At 40.5% G+C, this 21,962-nt stretch overlaps 1 protein-coding gene across 4 annotated transcripts in view; it reads left to right on the top strand.

Annotated features, from left to right (window-relative positions):
• Positions 1 to 21,962, top strand: part of CDK5RAP2 (CDK5 regulatory subunit associated protein 2) — a 236,132-nt gene that overhangs the window by 79,912 nt on the left and 134,258 nt on the right. For 3 of the 4 annotated variants that reach the window (XM_060200065.1, XM_060200066.1, XM_016190743.2), the window contains one exon: positions 20,861 to 21,031. The exons of the other annotated variant lie outside the window; for it this stretch is intronic. In XM_060200065.1, the coding sequence (XP_060056048.1) occupies positions 20,861 to 21,031 (171 nt within the window). The remainder of the gene's footprint in view (positions 1 to 20,860; positions 21,032 to 21,962) is intronic. 4 annotated transcript variants of the gene reach the window in all.

The following is a 21,962-nucleotide window of genomic DNA, read 5'->3' as shown; positions in this document are numbered from 1 at the left end:
GATTCAGGTGGTAGGTCCTGGCAGTGAAAGTAAAAAGGGAAATTCAGTTACAAGGTCTCCAGTGTCTGTAAGATGAACATGTTAAGGTAAAAGGACAGCTTCTGCCAGTGCTGAGGCCTGAGGGAAGTACTGCCTCTGGTGGATTTTTATAGAGAGTTCTCTGAGTAGTATACAGTTTTCCACAATACCCCATTCAATAAAAAGCAATTTTGCACAGGGCCAGATCAATGTCATCCAAGTTGGTAAGCTTGTAAAGTATTAAGGTTTTTCAGTCTCTGGAATTGTGTGTAGCTGTTTGCTATTATTCTCTTTTCTTGGACAAGATCTACAAAATCAGTGGGAAAATACTGCAGCTCTGTTTACAGATGAGCCCTGACTCCAAGCCTTTGCACCAATCCCCTAACAAGTAGCATTGGTTTTTGTGGCATTCCCTGAATTCTTTCTGATGGCATGGCAACCAGTTTTCTTTTGGATGTGATCAAATCATCCTTTGCTCATGCCAAAACCATTTATTGCAGTCTCATTATGCCTGATCTTAAGCATTTAAGAAGGAGACAGTCCCTGTCTGGAAATACTGTTGGGATCAAGGGCTTATAAATTCACTGTGTCTGATCATGCATGGACACTGAGAAGTTTGGCCATGTGTGTTAGCTTATCTTGTTTGTTTGTTTTAATTGCCTGTGATTGCAGTGACATGGTGCCAGTAAACTCAGCTTGTGCTAACATTTGTAGTTTGTTCATTTATTTATTCAAGGGTTGCTTATTGAGTACTTGCTGTAGTACAGCCCCTACTGCTAGGCTTTGCTGAATACACACTTTGAATTTTATTTTGTGAGGTAGATTTATAACAAGTCAAACAATGATGGCCTCACAGAGCCTTTTATTCTGTTATACCTCCTTACCACCAGAGGGACCCAAATCCATTCAAAGAAATTCTGGTGGCCTTTGCAAACAAAATCCCTCTCACTATTCCCAAATTAGCATCTTTTTTTTTTAATTTAATTTTTTAAATTATCTTTATTTATTGGATAGAGACAGCCAGAAATCGAGAGGGTAAGGGAGATAGGGAGAGAGAAAGAGAGACACCTGCAGCCCTGCTTTACCACTTGCAAAGCTTTCCCCCTGCAGGTGCAGACTGGGGGCTCAAACCCGGATCCTTGAGCACTGTAACGTATACTCAACCAGGTGCGCCCCAAGTTGCCATCTTAACTGTGATGCTTAAAATGTGTGATCCATAGCAGGAATACCACTTGAATTCTCACCAGTTTTGATTTAGACTATCTGTTAGCATGTGCGTGTGCTTCTTGAAAGGTGACAGAAAGAGGTAAATATTTTAGATTTACTGTCTTTGGCTCTGACATTCTGTATGCACTTCAAGGTGGGTAGAGAGAGGAGCAGGTCATACATAGTCTGTTTCTTCTTTATAATAAGCAACATATATTAGACATTGCTTGAGCTCTATTCCCCAGACTGTCTCATAATGTTCTCATCTGTTATGAGACCTGTCAACCGCTACTCTGACAAGTGTGTGCTTCAGTACCTGGGCACTTGGCTCTTTGGGGATGCATTTGCTGGCTAAAGTCCAAAAATCTAATTAAAGTTGTACCTGTCACCAAGCTGGCTAACCCTGCATGCTTTGACAGGAACAGGTTTAAGATCAGGGTAGTCCAGTCTGGACCTCTCTGATTCTCATGTGTGTTTGCTGATGGATAACCCCAAATGAGATTGTGACAGCATTCAGGATATATCTGAGTGAACCCCAATCAAAACATGGCATTTGGAGGCAGTGTTCTATAGGCTGGTTGGTGAAAGCTAAGATCATAGACCTGAGGTAGAGTAAAAAAATTTTTTTAAACCAGGTTTCAAAATTCCCTTGTCTTTCCTTTCTCTTATTCTTAAAATATTTTATTTATTTTAATGAAAGATATACAGAGAGAGACCAGACTACTGTTCACCTCTGGCTTGTGGTAGTGCTGAGGATTGAATCTGGGGACTGTAGAGTTTCAGGCATGAAAGTTTTTTGCATAACTATTATGTTGTCTCCCCAGTTCCTTTGGTTTTTTTTCCATAATTAGGTATAACTGACATATCACATTCTTAATTATATAATAGAATTAAGAAAATATATAAATATTATATATAATATATATAAAAATATAATTAAGAATGTGATATGTCAGTTATACCTATCATGAGAGAGAGAGAGAGAGAGAGAGTAGAGAAGAGTGTCGCTGTTTTGCCATTTAATGTGGTTCTGGGGATCAAAACCAGGACCTCATGTATGCAAGACATGTACCCTACCACTGAGTCACCTCCTTGACTCACCATGTCACACTCTAGCTAAGGTTCAGATGTATAAGTCAATTATTCAGTATTTGTAGATACTGTAAGAGTGGTCTCCACAATAAGTGTAGTTAATACCCCTCCCCATAAATAGTTATGTTTTCTTCTTGTGATTTCTTGTGATGAGGATTTTAAAAATCTATCCACAACAACCCTCAAATATGCAGTACATTTTGTTCCCTATGGCCACTATGCTCTACTATATACCACCACTACCACATTTTCATGCCTCTAACTCATTTTATAACTGAAGTTTGTACTTTTTTGACCCCTAGAATTCATTTCTCTCACCTCCTTCGCCTTGCCTTTTTCTTTTTTTTCTTTCTTGTTTTTGTTTTAATCAGGTACAGAGATTTTGAATTGGTGTCTTGGTAAAATTATATGTAATTTAAGTGAATTATGCCAGAGGAAAATCTGTTTTTGCAAATTCTAGTTTCTAAAAAGTTGCATCCTGACTCCGGCACTGGCTTATTGTTGAACTGTGCACCAGCAACTTTGTCCTTCTTGAGTGTGCTGCCTGTTTCTTACCAGAAAAACAAGTTCAGGGGGTTGGGCGGTAGCGCAGTGGGTTAAGCGCACATGGCGCGAAGCGCAAGGAACGGTGTAAGGATCCCGGTTTGATCCCCCGGCTCCCCATCTGCAGGGGAGTGACTTCACAGGTGGTAAAGCAGGTCTGCAGGTGTCTGCCTTTCTCTCCCTGTCTGTGTCTTCCTCTCCTCTCTCCATTTCTCTCTGTCCTATCAAACAAATACAACATCAATAACAACAACAATAATAACTACAACAAGAGCAACAAAAGGGAAAATAAATAAATATAAAAAAATTAAAAAAAAAGAAAAAAGTTGAATGAAAGGATTCTGTGAGAGAAAGTATAGCACTTGTTATAACACCTAGCACTGCACAAATGATTGATAGAAGTAGTGGTTTTGATGCTGCTGCCACCTTTGGAGCTAGAAACTTAACAATTTCGGTGTCTTTGGCATAGTGGAGAGCAGTGTTCGGCTGAGATCGGGCTGTTAGCTTCAGCAGGTACTTAGCTTTTCTAAACTAATGTGTTTTTTTCCCCCTTCTACCCAGAATGGGTTTGATTGTGTTGTATCTCTTTTAATGTTAAATACATGACTGATAAAATTTAATGCATGAATAAAAGCCTACTTGTGGTTCCTGGCACATAGAGGCAGATGCATCTTATGTTAGATTCCTTCTCTTCCTTCCTGTTTTCCTGCCTTTAATGGTGTAGCAGTTGCTGGCTCAGGGCTTTGACTGACAAACCACTGCTTTTGAGAATCTAACAGACGTTATTGACTAATAAATGTGGCCTGCCCTTTTCCAGTCAAGTCAACAAGGCTGTAAATTTCTTCTGTGATTGTTGTTAAAATTCGGAGGCTCTAGCTGGCTGGGCTAGCTTCACGGGCGGGTAACAGAGACGACCAGAGACATACGGCTGGGCAGGGAAGCTGTATTTCTTTATTCAGGAACAACGATTCATAAACTAACCCAAACTAATCACCAAACAGAACTCTGCTGCCTCTTTGCCCCGCGACGGCGCCAAGCACTCTCCAACTCTGGAACTCTGGAACTCTGGAACTCTGGAACTCTGGAACCCTCTTGGGGTTCCTTGGGGCGGGGCCAAGCGGGCCTGCGAAAACTAGCAGGACTGATCCAATTTTCTTGGCAGGGGAAGAGCTAGAACAACCCAGTGTAAAGCATACAACACGTGATCAACACTCACCTCTCTGAAGAAAGTGTTTGCATATTCCTTTCCTGCTTATTGATCCTCTAGGAAGGGAGTCAGGGCCCTTTTAGAATGACAGAAACTGGGAGTCGGGCGGTAGAGCAGTGGGTTAAGCGCACATTGCGCAAAGCGCAAGGACAGGTGGAAAGATCCTAGTTCGAACCCTCGGCTCCCCACCTGCAGGGGAGTCATTTCACAGGCAGTGAAGCAGGTCTGTAGGTGTCTTTCTCTCCCCCTCTCTATCTTCCCCATCTCCATTTCTCTCTGTCCTATCCAACAACAACATCATCAATAACTACAACAATAATAACTACAACAATAATACAAGGGCAACAGAAGGGAATAAATAAATAAATAGATATTAAAAAAGGGACTAAATAAATAAATATTAAATTAAAATTATAAATATTAAATAAATAAATAAAAATAAATATTAAAAAAGTACCTCTGTGGTACTAGAGTACAAGGCTATTCCCATTTTTTTTTTTTTAGGGATGTATTTAGTTTTTATGAGTGAATAGGGTGGGAGAAGTGGTAGGGGGAGAGACACCAGAACACTGCTCATCTCTAGTATAAGATGGTGCTAAAGATCAAACCTGTGGCCTTTGAGACCTCAGGCATGGAAGTTCTGTGCTTTAACAAGTTGAGATATCTCCCCTGTGCCCATTTTTTCATATGGAGCTGTTAGAGTCTCTCTAGGGCACATATAGATAAGGTTTTCCCTTATCTCTCACTCTTTATAGTTTTTGTGCCACCCTCTGTCCTGGGTACAGGGAACAGGACTGACTCAAATAAAACAGAGTCTTTGAATGAATATTATAGAGAAATGCAATAGAAACATGAAGAGCTAATTAAAATATAATATGATAAGTGCTGATAGAGAGGGGTGGACCCAATGACTTGGGAGGCAGAGAATGCCATGCTAAGAATTTCATAGAGAAGGCTTCATACAGAAAGTGGGTGTGAGCTGACCAGTGAAGGATAAGGAGATACCTAGGAGATGGGAGGGGGAAGGGGGACCTGTGCAAAGGTTTTCCTGTGCAAGTGTGAGAGTGGGAGCATAAGGAGGGCACGTCACACCAGGGGGAGCATGAGTGGGTATGTCCTAGTACTTCCTTCTGATGGGGTTTTAGAGAGACACGGAGCCTTACTTACCTAGTGCCTAACAACCATTAAGTGACCCAATTGGGCCTTGGCCCTTGCATATTTGTGCTCCAACTCCTGTGCCCGTTTCTCCTTGCCTTACTGGTGAAAACAACATGAGTTCTTGTTCAGAACTTCTTTTGTTCTTCATACTTGATACTATGCAAATGTCACACATACTGGGTAGCTCTCTATGGCAAGTTGTTTCCTTTTATTTAGATTTTCTTCAGTCCTGCATTTTGCTTATTCTTTTTAGTGTGTGTGTGTGTGTGTGTGTGTGTGTGTGTGTGTGTATGAGAGAGAGAGACGGGGGGGGGCGAAAGAGAGAGAGAGAGAGAGAGAGAGAGAGAGAGAGGAGACCAAGACCCAGAACACTGCTCTGTCATATGTGGTGTGGTGGATGGAATCCAAGACTCCTCTCAGGGAAGGAATATACTATTGTTTCTGGACTACCTCCCTAGTTATTTATTTAAGTTAATTAATTACTTTTTTATTATCTTTATTTATTTATTGGGTAGAGACAGCCAGAAATTGAGCAGTCGGGGGGAGATAGAGAGGAAGAAAGTCAGAGACAGAGAGACCCCTGCAGCACTGCTTCACCACTCACAAAGCTTTCCCCCTGCAGGTGGGGACCGGGGGCTCGAGCCTGGGTCCTTGTGCATTGTAACATGTGTGCTAAAGTAAGTGTACCACCACATACCCCATCTCCCTCCTTTTTTTTTTTTCTTTCTTTTTTTAATTGTTACTAGGATTCTTGGGGCTTGGTGCCGGCACTACAAATCCACTGCTCCTAGTTGCAGTTCTTTTCCCACTTATTTATTTCTATTTTATTTAATAGGACAGAGAGCAATTGAAAGGGGAAGGGAAAGTAGAGAGGGGGAGAGGAAGAGAGACACCTGCAGACCTGCTTCAGCACTCATGAGACATCCCCCCGTAGGTGGGGAGCAGGGGCTCAAACCCAGGTCCTTGCACATGGAAGCATATGTACTCAGCTGGTTGTTCCACTGGCCCCCCATTAGTTTATTTTTAAAGGCTATGTGTTCTTTATTCAAATTAACTTTTCAGGAGTGAAAATAAAGTCCAGCTACTGAGAATAAAGGGGAGGTAGGTGGCCGGACACTATCCTCTGTCCTCACTGTGTCCCACTTCTCCCCTGGCCTCCACAAACTTTGAGAATACACAGATCACGGCTAGGACATCACTGCTGTCTTGTACTAATTCTGGGAAATTCTCCTTACATTATTGAATTGCTCTATCTTATTAAGATGTTGGAGAAGTTTCCTTTGTTTATTTAAAGGTAGCCACTGAGCACTCTGACAAATTTTCTTGCAGTGAAGCTTGATAAGGTGGAGATTTGATGGATGAGAGCCTTCTCATTCTCCACCTGGGCAGAGATAAAGTAAACAAGCTGACTGGAGAAGGGGGTGTGAGGGCCCAATTGATTCATTACTAATGTGATGTAAGATTATAGGGATATTTTATTTTTTATGTAGTCCACTTAAAACAAAACAAAACAAAACAGCCAGTCTGTTCTGAGACAGCTCTGATATGCAAAACCTCAGCGTAGCAGTCCAAGTGTATCTGTGAATCTTAAAGGCAAACTGCCCTTTGGAGTGATGTCACACAACTCTTACTATGGTAGCACTCACACTAAAGCCAGGCGTGGCGTACATTTTCGACATTTCTCTCTTTGTCTCACTATCGGGAGGAAAATGAAGCAGATGCACCCAAGGGGACTCTGCAGATTCCTGAAGATGGAGATGTTTGCATTAAAATTGAACACGGATTTCTATGCTCCCCAGCCAGCTGAGTCAGTTTCTGGACAAAGGGCCAAGTACATGTAGCTACATGGGACTGGTAGCCAGGGGCATTGCTAATTCTAGGGGTTCTTGAGCTCAGTTTAAAAAGCCACTAACATGAGAAAGAATAGATACAACTCCGGCTTTAAATCTTGATTTCGTCCCCTTGTTACCTTGGGAATGTTGCTTGACTCTTTGAACTTTAGTTTTCTGATTGGCAAAATAGGTTCAATCAGAGCATTTGCTCGACAGGATTGTTTCAAGACTGGAGTGAGGTGTGAGGGATGTGATGTGCTTAGTACTCTCCTAAAGGCTAAAGAGCTTTGTAGAAACAAGAGGCAGGTAGTATTTTGGGAGGACGGTTGCTGAGGGCTACGGTAACAAGGATGGCTTTGTGGGTGAGGGGATACTTGGATTCGACCTTGTAAGATAAGCATGCTGTGCCCGGATATAGTTATGGTAGGGTGTGTATTAGTTCTTTGTTTCCCAGATGGGGGGGTCTATTTCTATACAAGTGGGGTGTCTGGAGAGTATACGGTGACATATTATTTGAATGAGTTAAATCTAAAAGGTAAGAGGGGAGGCAAGCTGGAGCCTGCTGTCAGGAGCTTTGAAATGGCTACTTGTTCAGTTAACAGTTATCTTGCAATTACTGAAGGAGTCTAGGCAGAGTTCTAATGATTAGGGGTGTGCAAGTGCTTTGTTAGGTGAACCTAGTGATAGACCAGGACCAGGAAGGAAGCTGTTGCATTTGACCAGAGCATTAAATTCTGAAGAAGACAATGACAAAGGTATTGAGGCAGAGGAAGGGACTGAGTATGTAAGAAGGAACACCTTATTCTTCTTCCCAACTACTTCAGCTCCCTGTCTGTCCTAATAGCTCCTTTAGGAAGGAGAAGTGACTAATCAGAATCTAGGATATGCACTGGATCATCTTTGCTAATGGCCTGGTGGTGGGTTATTATACCTTAAAGCAAAAACTCAAGTTTCAGATCCTTTTTGCTGCAGACCTAGCCAGTCCTGGCTCTTGGTGCTTTAGCCAACTTCCTTTATAAAGTAATTAACTATTGGATAAAGAGTGAGAAATTAAGAGGGAAGGGAAAGCTAGAAAGGGAAAAAGATGGAGAGATAAAAAGGGGGAAAGGTGGAGAGACACCTGCAGCTCTGCTTCATCACTTGTGAAGCTTTCCTTCTGCAGGGGTGGGGAACCAGAGTCCTTTCGCATTGTAGTGTGTGCACTTAACCAGGTGCACCACTGCCTGGTCCCAAATATTTTATTTATTTATTTATTATTGGGTAGAGACAGAGAGAAATTGAGGGAGGGAAGAGAGGCAGAGAGAGACACCTGCAGCCCTGCTTCACCACTGTGAAGCTTTCCCCCTGCAGGAGGGGACCAAGGGCTTGAATCTGAATCCTTGTGCACTGTAATGTGTGCGCTCAACCCTGGCCCTGCCAACTTCCCCATAAGTCTATTTTTCCACTCTGTCTCTGCTTGAGTAGAACTTACTGATTGATGGCTCCCATAAACTGCATATACCATCCTGTTCCACAGAACAAAATAAAACAAACAACAAAAACAACACACATACACACAACAAACAGCAACAACAAAACCCAACAACCCAGCCCTGGCTTTATCAGAAAACTACTTTGGGTATGAAATTCTTACAGATTCATACTTTGACTCGTGGTCTGTGATCACTTTTTTTTTATGTTCCTCTCCTTTGAGAACTCTTGGAGTGGTAGCATTGGTTGGGCACTGTAAGAAACATCATGTAAAAGCACCAAATCCTTACTTTTCATCTCCTTTGTGCTTTGTGTGGAGGGTGTGCTGTACCTTCAGGCGTGGGCTAACCATTAGATGACAAGATGTGTGTGAGAAGGAGTGGGAAGAATTACACCTTGTTCTTGGCTGGCTGGTAATGCTGTGGCCCCATGAGGAAGCCTGGAAGGAGAGGTCTGCCTGGAGGCTACGGTGGGGAGGGAGAAGGGGAAATCGACCCAGTGTCGTTTCCTGTCCACCTGCTTTTGTGTTGGGTCCCTGTCTTCTATTTTCTCAGGTAACACCCCCAGGACCCTGGTAGTCTGAATCATCAGCATACCATTTACTGGAAGATTTGTTATTTCTCAGTGGCCTTACAGCTAGTTAACAATGGACTCAGGATTCAAGGCTAGATCTGTCTGTCTTCACAGGTCTGTCATATTGAAGTTAGGTCTGGGGAAACCACCCTAGATTATCAATTCTCGGTTCTGATTGTTTTGCATAGGCAAGGCATGCTGTCTCCATGCCTGCCCTAAACATTTATTATAAGTCCGCTGGTGCCGAGCACATGAGCCTGCTGGCTCTCTTTGTGTTGCCATGGCAGCTTCTCAAGGCCACCTCAGCACACTCCCCCCCCCCCCCCCCATGGTCCTTTCACTTTGAGCCTTCTCTGCCTGTTCTTCATGTGAGGTCCAAGATCTTTGGTGCTACCCTGTTCATTTAGCAGGCAGGCTTCAGTCTCAGACTGAATCTCCCATCAATCCTGAGTCCTTGAGAAACTATAAAATTAGCTTGGTGGATTGGAATTACTGTCTAGTGAAAGTCCATGTCACAGAGTGGTCCCAACAATACTGCATTTGAATGGAAAGAACACAGAATTTGGGGTCAGACGTGTGTTTGAAATTGAGCACTGGAACGTCACTTGTGAAGCTTTGAAAAGAAAAAAATCTCTTAGCCTAGGGTTGGCAAGCAAGATAGCTCACCGAGGAGGGTTCTTAGTCATGCAAGCAACCTAGGTTCAAATCCAGCCACCACTGTACTGGGAGGAAGGGTTAGTGCTATGATATCTCTTCTCACTTTGTCCCTTTCTATCTGAGAAAGTCATCCCAGAACAGTGAAGCTGTGACAATGATAAAAATTATCCCTCAATTTCTGTGAACTTTAGTTCTGTCCTGTAAACACATGAGTAATGTAATACTTACCATCTAGCCAGTTATTAGGGTTTGAGATGTTTTAAGAGTACCTTAAAACTGGTGCTCAGTAAATAATTTTTATCACTAAATTTAGAAGATAAAGCTTATACTTTTTGGTTTTGTGACTTTATTAGTGATTTAATATTGATTTTCGAAATTATGAGACAAGGGTAAATTCCACACTTTCCACCACCAGAGTTCTCTGTCCCCATTCCTTCTATTGGTAACTGTAGTAATTCTCCCAAGGTTTGTGACTTTTTAATTTTTTTTTAATTTTTCTAAATACACCTCCAAATGCACACAAATTTACCTAGAAATTCAGGGTCACATTCAGTGGACTTTATTCTAATTTTTTTATACTTACTTATTTTCCCTTTTGTTGCCCTTGTTTTTTTTTTTATTGTTGTTGTAGTTGTTACTGTTGTTGTTATTGATGTTGTTGTTGTTGGATAGGACAGAGAGAAATGGAGAGAGGAGGGGAAGACAGAGAGGGGGAGAGAAAGATAGACACCTGCAGACCTGCTTCACCACCTGTGAATCGACTCCCCTGCAGGTGGAGAGTGGGGATCCTTACGCAGGTCCTTGGCTTTGTACCACATGTGCTTAACCTGCTGAGCTACTGCCCGACCCCCCCCCCCCTTAAAATTTTTTTTTCCAGTGGACTTTATTTTAAATGCCCCCAGTCTTGAGAAATAACAAATTCTACATGTTACTTGTGAGATTGCGAAGGAGGCTATTTTCATGATGTCGCCTCTGTTAGGTTGGGGACATGTGGGAGGGAAGTGCACATTACTAACTTTTGCCACTTAAAACTTGTTAAGTTCTTAGCTGAGGTAGCTGACCTAAAGTTGTGTAAGCAAGTAAAGTAGAGGCAAATTACTACTGAACATATATACATGCATTAGAACAGGAGGCAGACATCAAAATGAAAGTGATAGGTGTAAAGGAGGAAACTGAATACAGTACGGGAAATGATATGTGTATCTATAGTTACAGTGCTTATGCACAGTGCCTACTCTATTCTTGGCACCTACATAAGCATAATACATAAACATTTTAAAATTAAAAATTGGGTATGATCTTTCTAGAATGGGAAGCAAATTCATTGTGAATTTAAATATTACCTAAATGACTTAATAAAAGATTTCTCTATTTTCAGAATTTTCATGAGGACATTTTATTTAGAATATGAATATGTGCTGACTGTTAATGGACTGGAATATCACACTAGTGAGTAGTGCAAAAGAAATTCAGAGTCATAGGGGTCAGGTGGTAGCACAGCAGGTTGAGCATACATGGCATGAAGCCCAAGGATCCCAGTTCGAGTCCCCAGCACCCCACCTGCAGGGGAGGTTGCTTCACAAGCAGTGAAGCAGGTCTGCAGGTGTCTTTCTCTACCCCTCTCTATCTTCCCCTACCCTCTCAGTTACTCTTTGTCCTATCCAACAACAACAGCAATAACAACAATAACAAAAAGGGCAATAAAAATATGGAATAAAAGGCCTCCAGGAGCAGTGGATTCGTAGTGCAGGCACGAAGCCCCAGCAACAACCCTGGAGGCAAAAAGAAAAAAGAGAAAGAAAGAAAGAAAGAAAGAAAGAAAGAAAGAAAGAAAGAAAGAAAGAAAGAAAGAAATTAATTCAGAGTCTTGCAGGAGAGAAGGTGGCTCATCTATAGAGTGAATGAATGATTTGCAGATGTGAAGTCCCTAGTTTGATTTCTGGCTCTGCATATGCTGGAGTGATTCTCTGGAGATTGATCTCTCCTTACCTCCCTCCCTTCCCCCCTCCCTCCATCCCTCTGTTTCCTGTTAAATAATTAAATACATCCTAAAATTCTGCAGTCTTTTTGTAGTGTGGAGCTGAACTAAGAGGTTTGGAATCAAAGACTTGGATCAGGCAGGCTCTCTTCCTTAGTGACTGTGATCTTAGATAAATTACTTGTCAGATTCTGCTTCCTCATTCCTCATGGCACCCACAAACAGGACGCCATCTACCTTATTCATTCAGTTAATTTTCCAACAGATATTTACTGAGTATTATTTTGGTTACCTGTTGCTATATAAATTACCCTCCAAAACTTGTTGTCTTAAGATAATGATTATTTTATTATATCTGATTATTCTGTGAGTAAGGGATTTGGGCAGGGCTCAGATGGATGACTGTCTTCTTTACATGACCCAGGTCTCTCCTGGTACTCAGCTGGTGGATGAGATGTTCTGGAGGACCCATGACTCTCAACATGCTTGGTGTTTTTTTTTTCAGGGGTGGCTGGAAAATTAAAGCTAGCTAGACTTGCCAACCAGAGTTCTTATATATGGCCTGTCCAACATGGCAGCATTATAGTGCCATACTTTCCGGAGCATAACCTTGGGCTCCCAGAGAGAGTTTTCTAGGAACTGAGTTGGAAGTTGCGAGTTTCTTAAAACTTGGGCCCATAACTGCCACACTATCTTATTTCATCACATTCTTTTTGTCATAGTAGTCACTGCATTGCCCAGGTTCAGGAAGAGGGAAACGGACTTCATCACTTTGATAGGAAGATCAGTGAATTCACAGCTATCTTTCTTTGATTTGCCACAAGTGCCAACTATGTGCCAGGCACCAAAGAAAGTGTTGGAAGATACAGCAGTAAATGAAATACACAAAAATTCCTGTGGTTATAGATTTTACATGCTGGTGGGAGAAAGAGAATAAATAAAAAAATCCACGTATGGGCGTGGGGTATAGCTGTGTGGTAGGACACATGCCATATATGTATGAGACCTTGGGTTTGAGCTCCTTGGGCTTCCCTGCCAAAAAGCAAGTAGAGGGGGAAAAAAATCCATGAAGCCAAATACTCTTTCCTCCTCAATCCTCATATAAATTAAATGCTATGATGTTGTGGGAAGAATAATGAAGGGATAGAACACACAGAGAGAGAGGTTGTGATGAGGCTGTTATTATTTGAGATGGATTCTCCAGGGAAGACTGGTTTGAAAAGTGCATTTGAGCACAGACTTAATGGAAGAGAGGAATCAGCCTAGATGAACTTATTATTGTTTATTTTGTTTATTTTTTTGGATAGAGACAAATTGAGATGGAGGGGGAGATAGAGAGGGAGGCAGACACCTGTAGCCCTGCTTCACCACTTGCAAAGCTTCCCTCCTGCAGGTGGGAACTGGGGGGCTTGAACCCAGGTCCTTGCACATAGTAACATGCACTCAACAAGATGTGCCACCACCCGGACCTGAGGAACTTTCCAGATAGGGAGAGCAACCATCATAAAGTTTTTGAACTGGGAGTGATGTGGTAGATAAGAGAAATAGCAAGATATTTAGGGCAGATCAAGTTGGGGGAGAACGTTAAGAGAACAACAGATTGTAGAGTTCTCGTGGGGCTCAGGGGGGGGGGGTTCGGGAGGGGAGGTAAGAGTTTGCAGGGAGATCGTGAAGATTAATAACAGAAGTACCTAGCATGGTGATTGGAACAGTAGTACATGTTTGACATTTGGTGGCTTTTATTGCTAACTGAACCCAGGTGTGGGAGCTCTGGGCCCTCCTCCTGCCTGTACCTCAGCCGCAGCTGCTCCTCTGCACTGCTGCATGTACTCATTTTTTATTGATTAGTCCGTCAAAGAGCAGTCAGGAAGGTCCCTCCCTGAAGGATGCTGAAAGGGTCAATCTTCATAATCTACCTTCTCGATAATAGCATTAATAGACAGATGGATTTTTGCCCTAACAGCCCTTCTGATGTATATGAACCATGAGAGAGAGAGAGAGAGAGAGAGAGATATTGAACATCATGGGTGATTTTGTGGTCAATTTCGACTAGAACTATTGTTTAAAATGTTTTCATTAGCAGCCAAGAGATGATTTGCACAAGGAGAAATGAAGATAGTAGTCAAAATATATAGAAAGGAAACTAGAATTCTGGTGATGAGATAATGTAATATACACAGGTGTTGACTTGTGAAGCTGTATTTCTGGAACCTGTGTAATGGCATAAACCAGTGTTACTACTGAACAACATTAATTGAGAAATATAGACACAGGATGCTAGTCAAAGAAATGCAAATTCATACTTTCATGTGAAAAACCACTTCATTCCAGATAAGTTAACATTTAAGAAAATGCCAATGCTGGTAAGGATGTAATGATACCAAAAAAAAAAAAAATGACTTTGTTGATGGTATTTTGGCACTATCATTTTGGGAGAAAGTTATCCGTTGGTAGAAAGAACCCTCAAACCATTCTTACCATTTGACTTAGTAATTCTAGTCTTGGGAATTTAGCCTTAAAAAAAAAAGTAAAAAGTTAGACAGAAAAAATGATTTCATGCATGAGATATTTTTTGCTGTGTTTTTTGTAAGAGTAGATGGTTGGCGAGAGTGTGGAAATAGTCACTAAGTGGATTCTGATATAGTCTTAAAAAGAGTAAGTTTGAAGATGATATGGTATCTTTGACTAAGGATGCCTCTTCACAAGATAGGCTACGAGGAAAGCCGAGTTAGCACAGGTGTAACAGCTCTTTAGACCTTTCTCATCTCTATTTTAAAAAAAAGTCGATTTTCTTGACTTTATATTCTTAGACTTGCTCTGTGTGTGTGTGTGGTGTGCTTGAGAGAGAGAGAGAGAGATATTATTTAATTGATATGTAATCGGTGTAGATCATGGTATAAAGTAAAATGGGAAAAATCCTAACTAGTTTTGAATCTGTCTAAAAGCTGTGGGTGGTCTGGGAAGTGGTGCAGTGGATAAAGCACGGACTCTCAAGTATGAGGTCCCAAGTTCAGTCCCCGCGGCAGCACATGTACCAGAGTGATGGTCTGGTTCTTTCTCTCCTCCTATCTTTCTCATTAATAAGTAAATATTTTAAAAAAACAGCTGTGGTTGCATATGGGAAAAGACTGAAAGTAATATCTACGTTAGGAAAATGGTTTAGTTTGTTGACTATTTTGTGGGAGAGTTTTTTTCCTATTAACTAAAGGATTCTATTAATCTTGCATTAGTATTGTTTGTATCTTCTTCCCTATAAAATTGAATTTTCTTTTTTTACTTTTATTTACTTATTTAATATTGAACAGAGACAGAAAAATTGAGAGGGGAGAGAAATAGAAATAGAAAGTGAGAGAGACGGAGAGATATCTGCAGCCCTAATCCACCACTTTGGAGTTTTCCTCCTGCAGGTGGAGGGACCAGGGGCTTGAACTAGAATTGAATTTCTATTTACTGACATTTGCAATTTATGATAGGTTCTTGGTTCAGTTGTTTTGGATTAAATGTTTAGGGAAATCCTATCATCAGATGTTTGGTCAAGAAAAAAAATTAACATTTAATTTTTAAAGATTTTTTTTTGTTCCTTTAAAAAAATTATGAGCATAGTCTATGCTTTGTGTCAAATATTTTAAAAATTGTGAAAAATAACATGATTTTGAAGATTCATTTATAGTCACATTTTGATATTTCTTCCATATTTTTAACCAGTATTAAAAAAATAAAACTGCTTATTATAGAAAGTTTCAAATACACAAAAGAGAGACTTGAGTGTGCTGAGCCTTGTTCTTGTCACCATGACTTAGCAATCATGAACTCAGAGCCAAATCTGTTGCATCTATACCTGCTCCCTAATTTCCCCTTTCAACACAGATTATTTCAAGAAAAATTTAAAAATTTTTTAATTTTTATTTATTTTTTACTATTTTTTTAAATTGGGGAATTAATGTTTTACATTCAACAGTAAGTACAATAGTTTGCACATGCATGACATTCCCCAGATTCCCATATAATAATACAACCCCCACTAGGTCCTCTGAATCCTTCTTGGACCTGTATTCTCCCCACCCACCCACCCCAGAGTCTTTTACTTTGGTGCAATATGCCAGTTCCATTTCAGGTTCTACTTCTGTTTTCTTTTCTGATCTTGTTTTTCAACTTCTGCCTGAGAGTGAGATCATCCCATATTCATCCTTCTGTTTCTGACTTATTTCACTCAACATGATTTTTTCAAGGTCCAACCAAGATCGGCTGAAAATGAAGTCACCATTTTTAACAGCTGAGTAGTATTCCACTGTGTATATATACCACAACTTGCTCAGCCGCTCATCTGTTGTTGGACACCTGGGTTGCTTCCAGGTTTTGGCTATTACAAATTGTGCTGCCAAGAACATATGTGTACACAGATCTTTTTGGATGGATGTGTTGGGTTCCTTAGGATCTATCCCCAGGAGAGGAATTGCAGGATCATAGGGTAGGTCTATTTCTAGCCTTCTGAGAGTTCTCCAGACTGTTCTCCACAGAGGTTGGACCAATTGACATTCCCACCAGCAGTGTAGGAGGGTTCCTTTGACCCCACACCCCCTCCAGCATTTGCTGCTGTTATCAAGAAATTTTAAGACAGTGTTTTCAATGTGTTTTAAGGAAGACAATCTTCATTTTATTTTTAAAAAGATTTATTTATTTTAATGAGAGACAGAGATGCCGGCATTGCTTAGCATTCACAGACAGTTCTTACTATAACAGTATTTGCCTAATGGTGATTATCTATTTTCATGATTCCTTCTATACTTATTAGTTGTAATTTTGTTGTAAGGAAGAGCTGTCCCTTCTGCATTTGTTATTTAGTTATCATTTATGTCAGTATAAATAAAATGATAAATACAATGATATTTGTTTTATTCTTTTATTCAGAATTACTTTATTCATTTATTTTTATTGTCACCAGGGTTATTGCTGGGGCACGGTGCCAGCACTATGAATCCATGGCTCCTGGTTGCCCTTTTTTTTTTTTCTCCCTTTCTATTTTATTTTTACTTGACAGGACAGAGAAAAATTAAGAGGGGAGGAGAGATAGAGAGGGTGTGAGAAAGACACCTGAAGACCTGCTTCACCGTTCGTGAAGCATCCTTCCTGCAGGTGGGGAGCTGGTGCTTGAACCTAGGGAGTGGGTGCTTGAACTTGGATCCTTGCAAATGGTGATAGGTGCATTGAACTAGGTGCACCACCACTGGCCCCTCATGATTTATTTTGTTGCTCAGGCAGTACCCAATTTGAAGTGGGGGGCACCTTTCAGTTGTTTTCTGTGTCTTTTCAAGATGTTCTATTTTTTTTTCTTTTTCTCTTTTTCTTTTAAGCTTACTTAGAAAGTTAATTATTTTTTTTATAGAGAAATTGGGAGAAGGGTAGAAGGAGGAAAGAGAGACAACTGTAACAGTGCTTCACTTAACGAAGTTTCACCCCTCAGGTGAACCCACTCGGTACCAGGTGCACTCTTGGGGGTACCACTGCCTGCCTGGCCTGCTTCCTTACTTTCTGGGATCATAATGTGACCTTGATTCAACATGTGTTTTTCCTATCCCAGTCTGGAATCAGCCATTTCCCCAACAACCTCTGTTCTCTTTTACTGAAGAATGATATTCAGAAAGCAAGATCCAAATAACAGGTGTTCTCATTGTTATTGGGGGGGGGGTCTCATTACTTTTTTTTGCCTTATCAGTAGTCAGAGCTTGGACATATATGTATGAATACTAAAGTGCCTATACAAATAACTATGTCCAACTCTGTGTGCCTATTAAGTAAGTCACAGATGAACTGGGAAGTGGCATTGTGAGTAGAACACTGAACATAGTTCAGTCCCCTGTATCACATAAGCCAGAGTGATGATCCGGTTTTTTGTTGTTGTTTTTTTTTTTTGTTCTCCCTCTTATCAATCAAAAAATACATCTTAAAAAAAAAAAAGAAATGGAGGGGGGCGGTAATGCAGTGGGTTAAGCACACATGCTGCAAAGATCAAGGACCGGCGTAAGACTCCTGGTTTGAGCCCCTGGCTCCCCACATGCAGGGAGGTCCCTTCACAAGCGGTGAAGCGGGTCTATCTCTCCCCCTCTCTGTCTTCCCTTCTGCTCTTTCTTTTTCTTTCTTTCTTTCTTTCTTTCTTTCTTTCTTTCTTTCTTTCTTTCTTTCTCTTCTTTCTTTCATTCTTTCTTTCAAAGATTTTATTTATTTATTCATGAGAAATGATAGGAAAGAGAGAGAACCAGACATCACTCTGGTACATGTGCTGCCAGGGATTGAACTCAGGACCTCATGCTTGAGAGTCATCCACCTCCCGGACCACCTCCTCTCTCCATTTCTTTTTGTCCTATCCAAGAACAACAACAGCAAAACAACAATAAGAACAACAATGATAAACAACAAGGGCAACAAAAGGGAAAAATGCCCTCCAGGAGCAGTGGATACGTAGTGTAGGCACCACGCCCCAGCAATAATCCTGGAGGCAAAAAAAAAAAAGGAAGGCTAGAATAAATTCTGTGGAATTGTTGTGAATTTATGTGCTCATACTAGTCTTCCTTCACTTTTGCATTTCTTACTGACTCTAGAAGTTCTCCATTTTTACTTGTATTTGATATGCTGAATAAATTGGGTCAGATGTCCTTTATTGTTTCTACATTATAGATTTTGCTGGCTGCATTTCCATAATGTCATTTCCCTGATTTCTCTGCTGATCATTTCTAATAACATGGTATTTAGATAAGATTGATCAAGTTTTGGGAGCAAGATTTTTTGGGGGCAAGATAACATCATAGATACTTTCAACAAAGGGGACATACTATTTAGTAGTCTTCATTTTTATGATTAGCCATTGATAATTGTTTGCAAAATGGTTGCTAGCTTAATCTCATTAGTTCTTCATTTATAATTGAATACTGTTATAAAGAAAAACTTGTCTTTCATTATCTTTTTACCTGGAGGCACAGTCATAGATAGATGAAAGGAGAATCTCCTAGAATGTGCTAATTTCCTGTTGCTACTATAACACATTACTTGGTGAACTTGGTGACTTAACAACATAAATTTATCTCTTAGTACTGGATCTCAGGAGTCTGAAAGAGGTCTTACTGGGTTAAAATCAGAGTGTTAGTTGGACTGTATTTCTTAAGATGGTTCTCAGGAAAAATCTCTCCACTTTCCTCTAGTTTCTAGAGGCTGCCAACATTGCTGGTGGAGTCTTGTTCATGCTTTCCTCTTCTGTTTTAAAAGTACTTTGTGATTATTTTGGATCCACTTGGTAATTTGTATTTTTTTTTATATAAAATAAAAATATTGACAAGACCATATTCCCACCACCAGAGCTCCTTATCCTATCCCCTCTCTTGAAAGCTTTCCTATTCTTTATCCCTCTGGGAATATGGACCCAGGATCATTATGGGGTGCAGAAGAGGGAAGGTCTGGCTTCTGTAACTGCTTCTGCTGAACATGGGTATTGACAGGTCAATCCATACTCCCAGCCTCTTCCTACCTTTCCCTAGTTGGTCAGGGCTCTGGGGAGGTGGGGTTCCATGACACATTGGTGAGGTATTTTAAGGCTGTCTGTTTAGTAACCTTATTCATCTTCCCCCTCTCCTCCCCCTTTACTCTCCTTCTCTTCCCCTCTCCTCCACTTCTCCTCTTCTTCTCCCTCTCCCTCTCCCTCCCTCTCTCCTCCTCCTTCTCCTTTTTCTTGTTCTTTTTCTTCTTCCAAAGCACACTGCTCAGCTCTGGCTTATGGTGGTGCTGGAGACTGAACTGGGGACTCATCTGATGCTTTCAGGCATGAAAGTCTGGAGTTCTACTACTGGTGCTATCTCCATAGTCCCACTGTTTTAGGGGATCTTTATTTTATTTGTAAAAAAATTTATTTGGATTTAGCATCACACCTAAGAAATGACTTCTGCCTTATCTCTTCTGCCTTACTCTCTTGTTTTCTTTATAGATAGCTATTTAAGTAATTGTATGGCTTAATAAATGATATTATTCCATACAAGCCTTTTTAAAACTTCTTCAGGCCTGCTAATCCCTCTTTCTTTCCCAATCAGAGCAATGCTTTATGAAGATCACTTTAGGGCACCATATTTACAGAAAGAGCCCTCATTCCTTTATTTTATAGTTTCAGAGTGCTCCATTGTGAGTATATACCACAGTTTATTCCTCTGCTGGTGGACATTTGAGTTGTTTGTAGCATTTTGCCGTTATGAATAGCTCCTCGATAGTACATAGAGTCCATGGTTGTTTTTTTATAGTGCATGTTTTGAGGTAACTGTAATCATACTGTGAACTGTTTTCTGTTTTTTTCCCCTATTATAAATGTTATTAAGACAGTGGTATTTTTTTCCTGGTTATGAAAAACAATAAAAGATTATTTAGAGATCTTAGAAACTTAAATCATCAGATTCTTTTACTTAGGTATGCTGCTATTATTTGGATGTGTTCCCTCACAGTATTAGCAATATTTTGTGTAAACATACAGAAAACAGCATCATATTTACTCATAATTATGTGACTTCCCCCTCCATGCCATATTCTTTTTATAATTATCTATTGTTAGGTATTTAATTTCTGTCTGATTCTTCAGCATAGCAAATTAGGTTGTGATAAATACCTACGCATAAAGCTTTTACCAAATTTCAGATTCTTCTTGGTTTTCATTAGATTTTAAACTAGAAGAAAGTACATATTTGGGGGGCCAGGCAGTGGTGCACTGAGTTAAGCGCACATGGTATGAGGCACAGAACCCACAAAAGGATCACGGGTTGAGTCTCCAGCTTCCCACCTGCAAAGGGGGGTGTGTGGCTTCACAAGCGGTGAAGCAGGTTTGTAAGTATCTCTTTTTCTCTTTCCCTCTCTATCTCCCCATCTCTCAAGTTCTCTCTGCCCTATCAAGAAAATGGCCGCCAGGAACAGTGGATTTATAGTGCAGGCTCCAAGCCCCAGCAATAACCCTGGAGGCAAAAAAAAAAAAAAGTACATTTGTTAAACTTCATCTATTAACTTGCTCTCTATAGTAAGATAAACATGTGAGAAATTATTGCCTTGATTTTTTTTTTTTTTTTTTGTCAAGTGAATTTTTTTTCCCCCTGTTTCTTCTGATAGGACCTTAGAATTGAAGTTGAGAAATTACGCAACGAAGTGAATGAAAGAGAGAAAGTAGTGGAGAATCGTTACAAGAATCTTTTGAGTGAAAGTAATAAAAAATTGCACAGCCAAGAGCAAATCATCAGACGTCTAACAGAAAGTGCCGGTCAAAAGGACGCGTTGCTTCAGGTACCAAAACCTTTTCCCTATGTTTTGACTTAACATGGTTTTTTTTTTGGAAGTCTTCTGTAAGAGCATATATAAAAATCAAACTGATTATAATGAAACGATGATTATGGCCTACATTGTTCTCCATTTGAACATATCATTTGGGCCTCAGCCACTAGGGAGTTACTTGGGTTATGCAAGTAAATGGCAGAACCTACCTGGTTAGGTATTGACTTGTTTTGCTATAACACCCAGCCCACTGCATGGAGCTATTTCTGTCGAAAGCACCTCCTGCCCCTTATTCATACCATGACTTCACTTTTCCAAACTTGTGCTCTACTTCTTTTCTACTTGGAATCTCTTTCTATTTTGATCATGCAGGGAGTTTTAAATTCATTTTAGACTTAAAGATAAGACTAAACTCTAAGAAGAGCTGAACATGGGTATTTCCTGGTGAAACTTCATTAAGATGACAGTAAAGGGGTAAAAAGAAAAATCCACAGGACTGGGAAAATGGGGGTAGTTAGCAGCAGGCTACTGTTTTGATGATAAACAGATGAGTAAGTGGTAACAACATAGATTTAGCTTTCCCCATTCTCCTACATCCACTGGGGTGAAAAGACAACAAAGAAGCAAGCTGATCTATCTGTCCTTCAGGTCTCAGAATAGTCAGCAGATATTGAGGTGCCTGTGTCTTTGTAAACAGTAGATTTGACTGGAGTGCTGGACAGTTAAGTGACCTTATTTTCTTTATAGACATAAAACAGGAGGATGATCTTAAACCAGAGATGTTCTGATCTGGGAATTCACCCTTGAACTGCAACTGAAAGCAGAAATGTATCTCTTAAGTGAAGTGAGGAGGGAATCAAAGTGTGTACAACTAGCACTGAGATCCCTCTGAGGGAAGAAATACTGAAATATGCTGACAGTTCATGCCTTATAGTGAAACAGC

This window comes from Erinaceus europaeus, chromosome 10, assembly GCF_950295315.1.
Source record: "Erinaceus europaeus chromosome 10, mEriEur2.1, whole genome shotgun sequence".
In the NCBI taxonomy this organism is placed as follows: domain Eukaryota; kingdom Metazoa; phylum Chordata; class Mammalia; order Eulipotyphla; family Erinaceidae; genus Erinaceus; species Erinaceus europaeus.
Note: the sequence above shows the minus strand (reverse complement) of the source record. Positions and strands in the feature narration are given on the sequence as shown.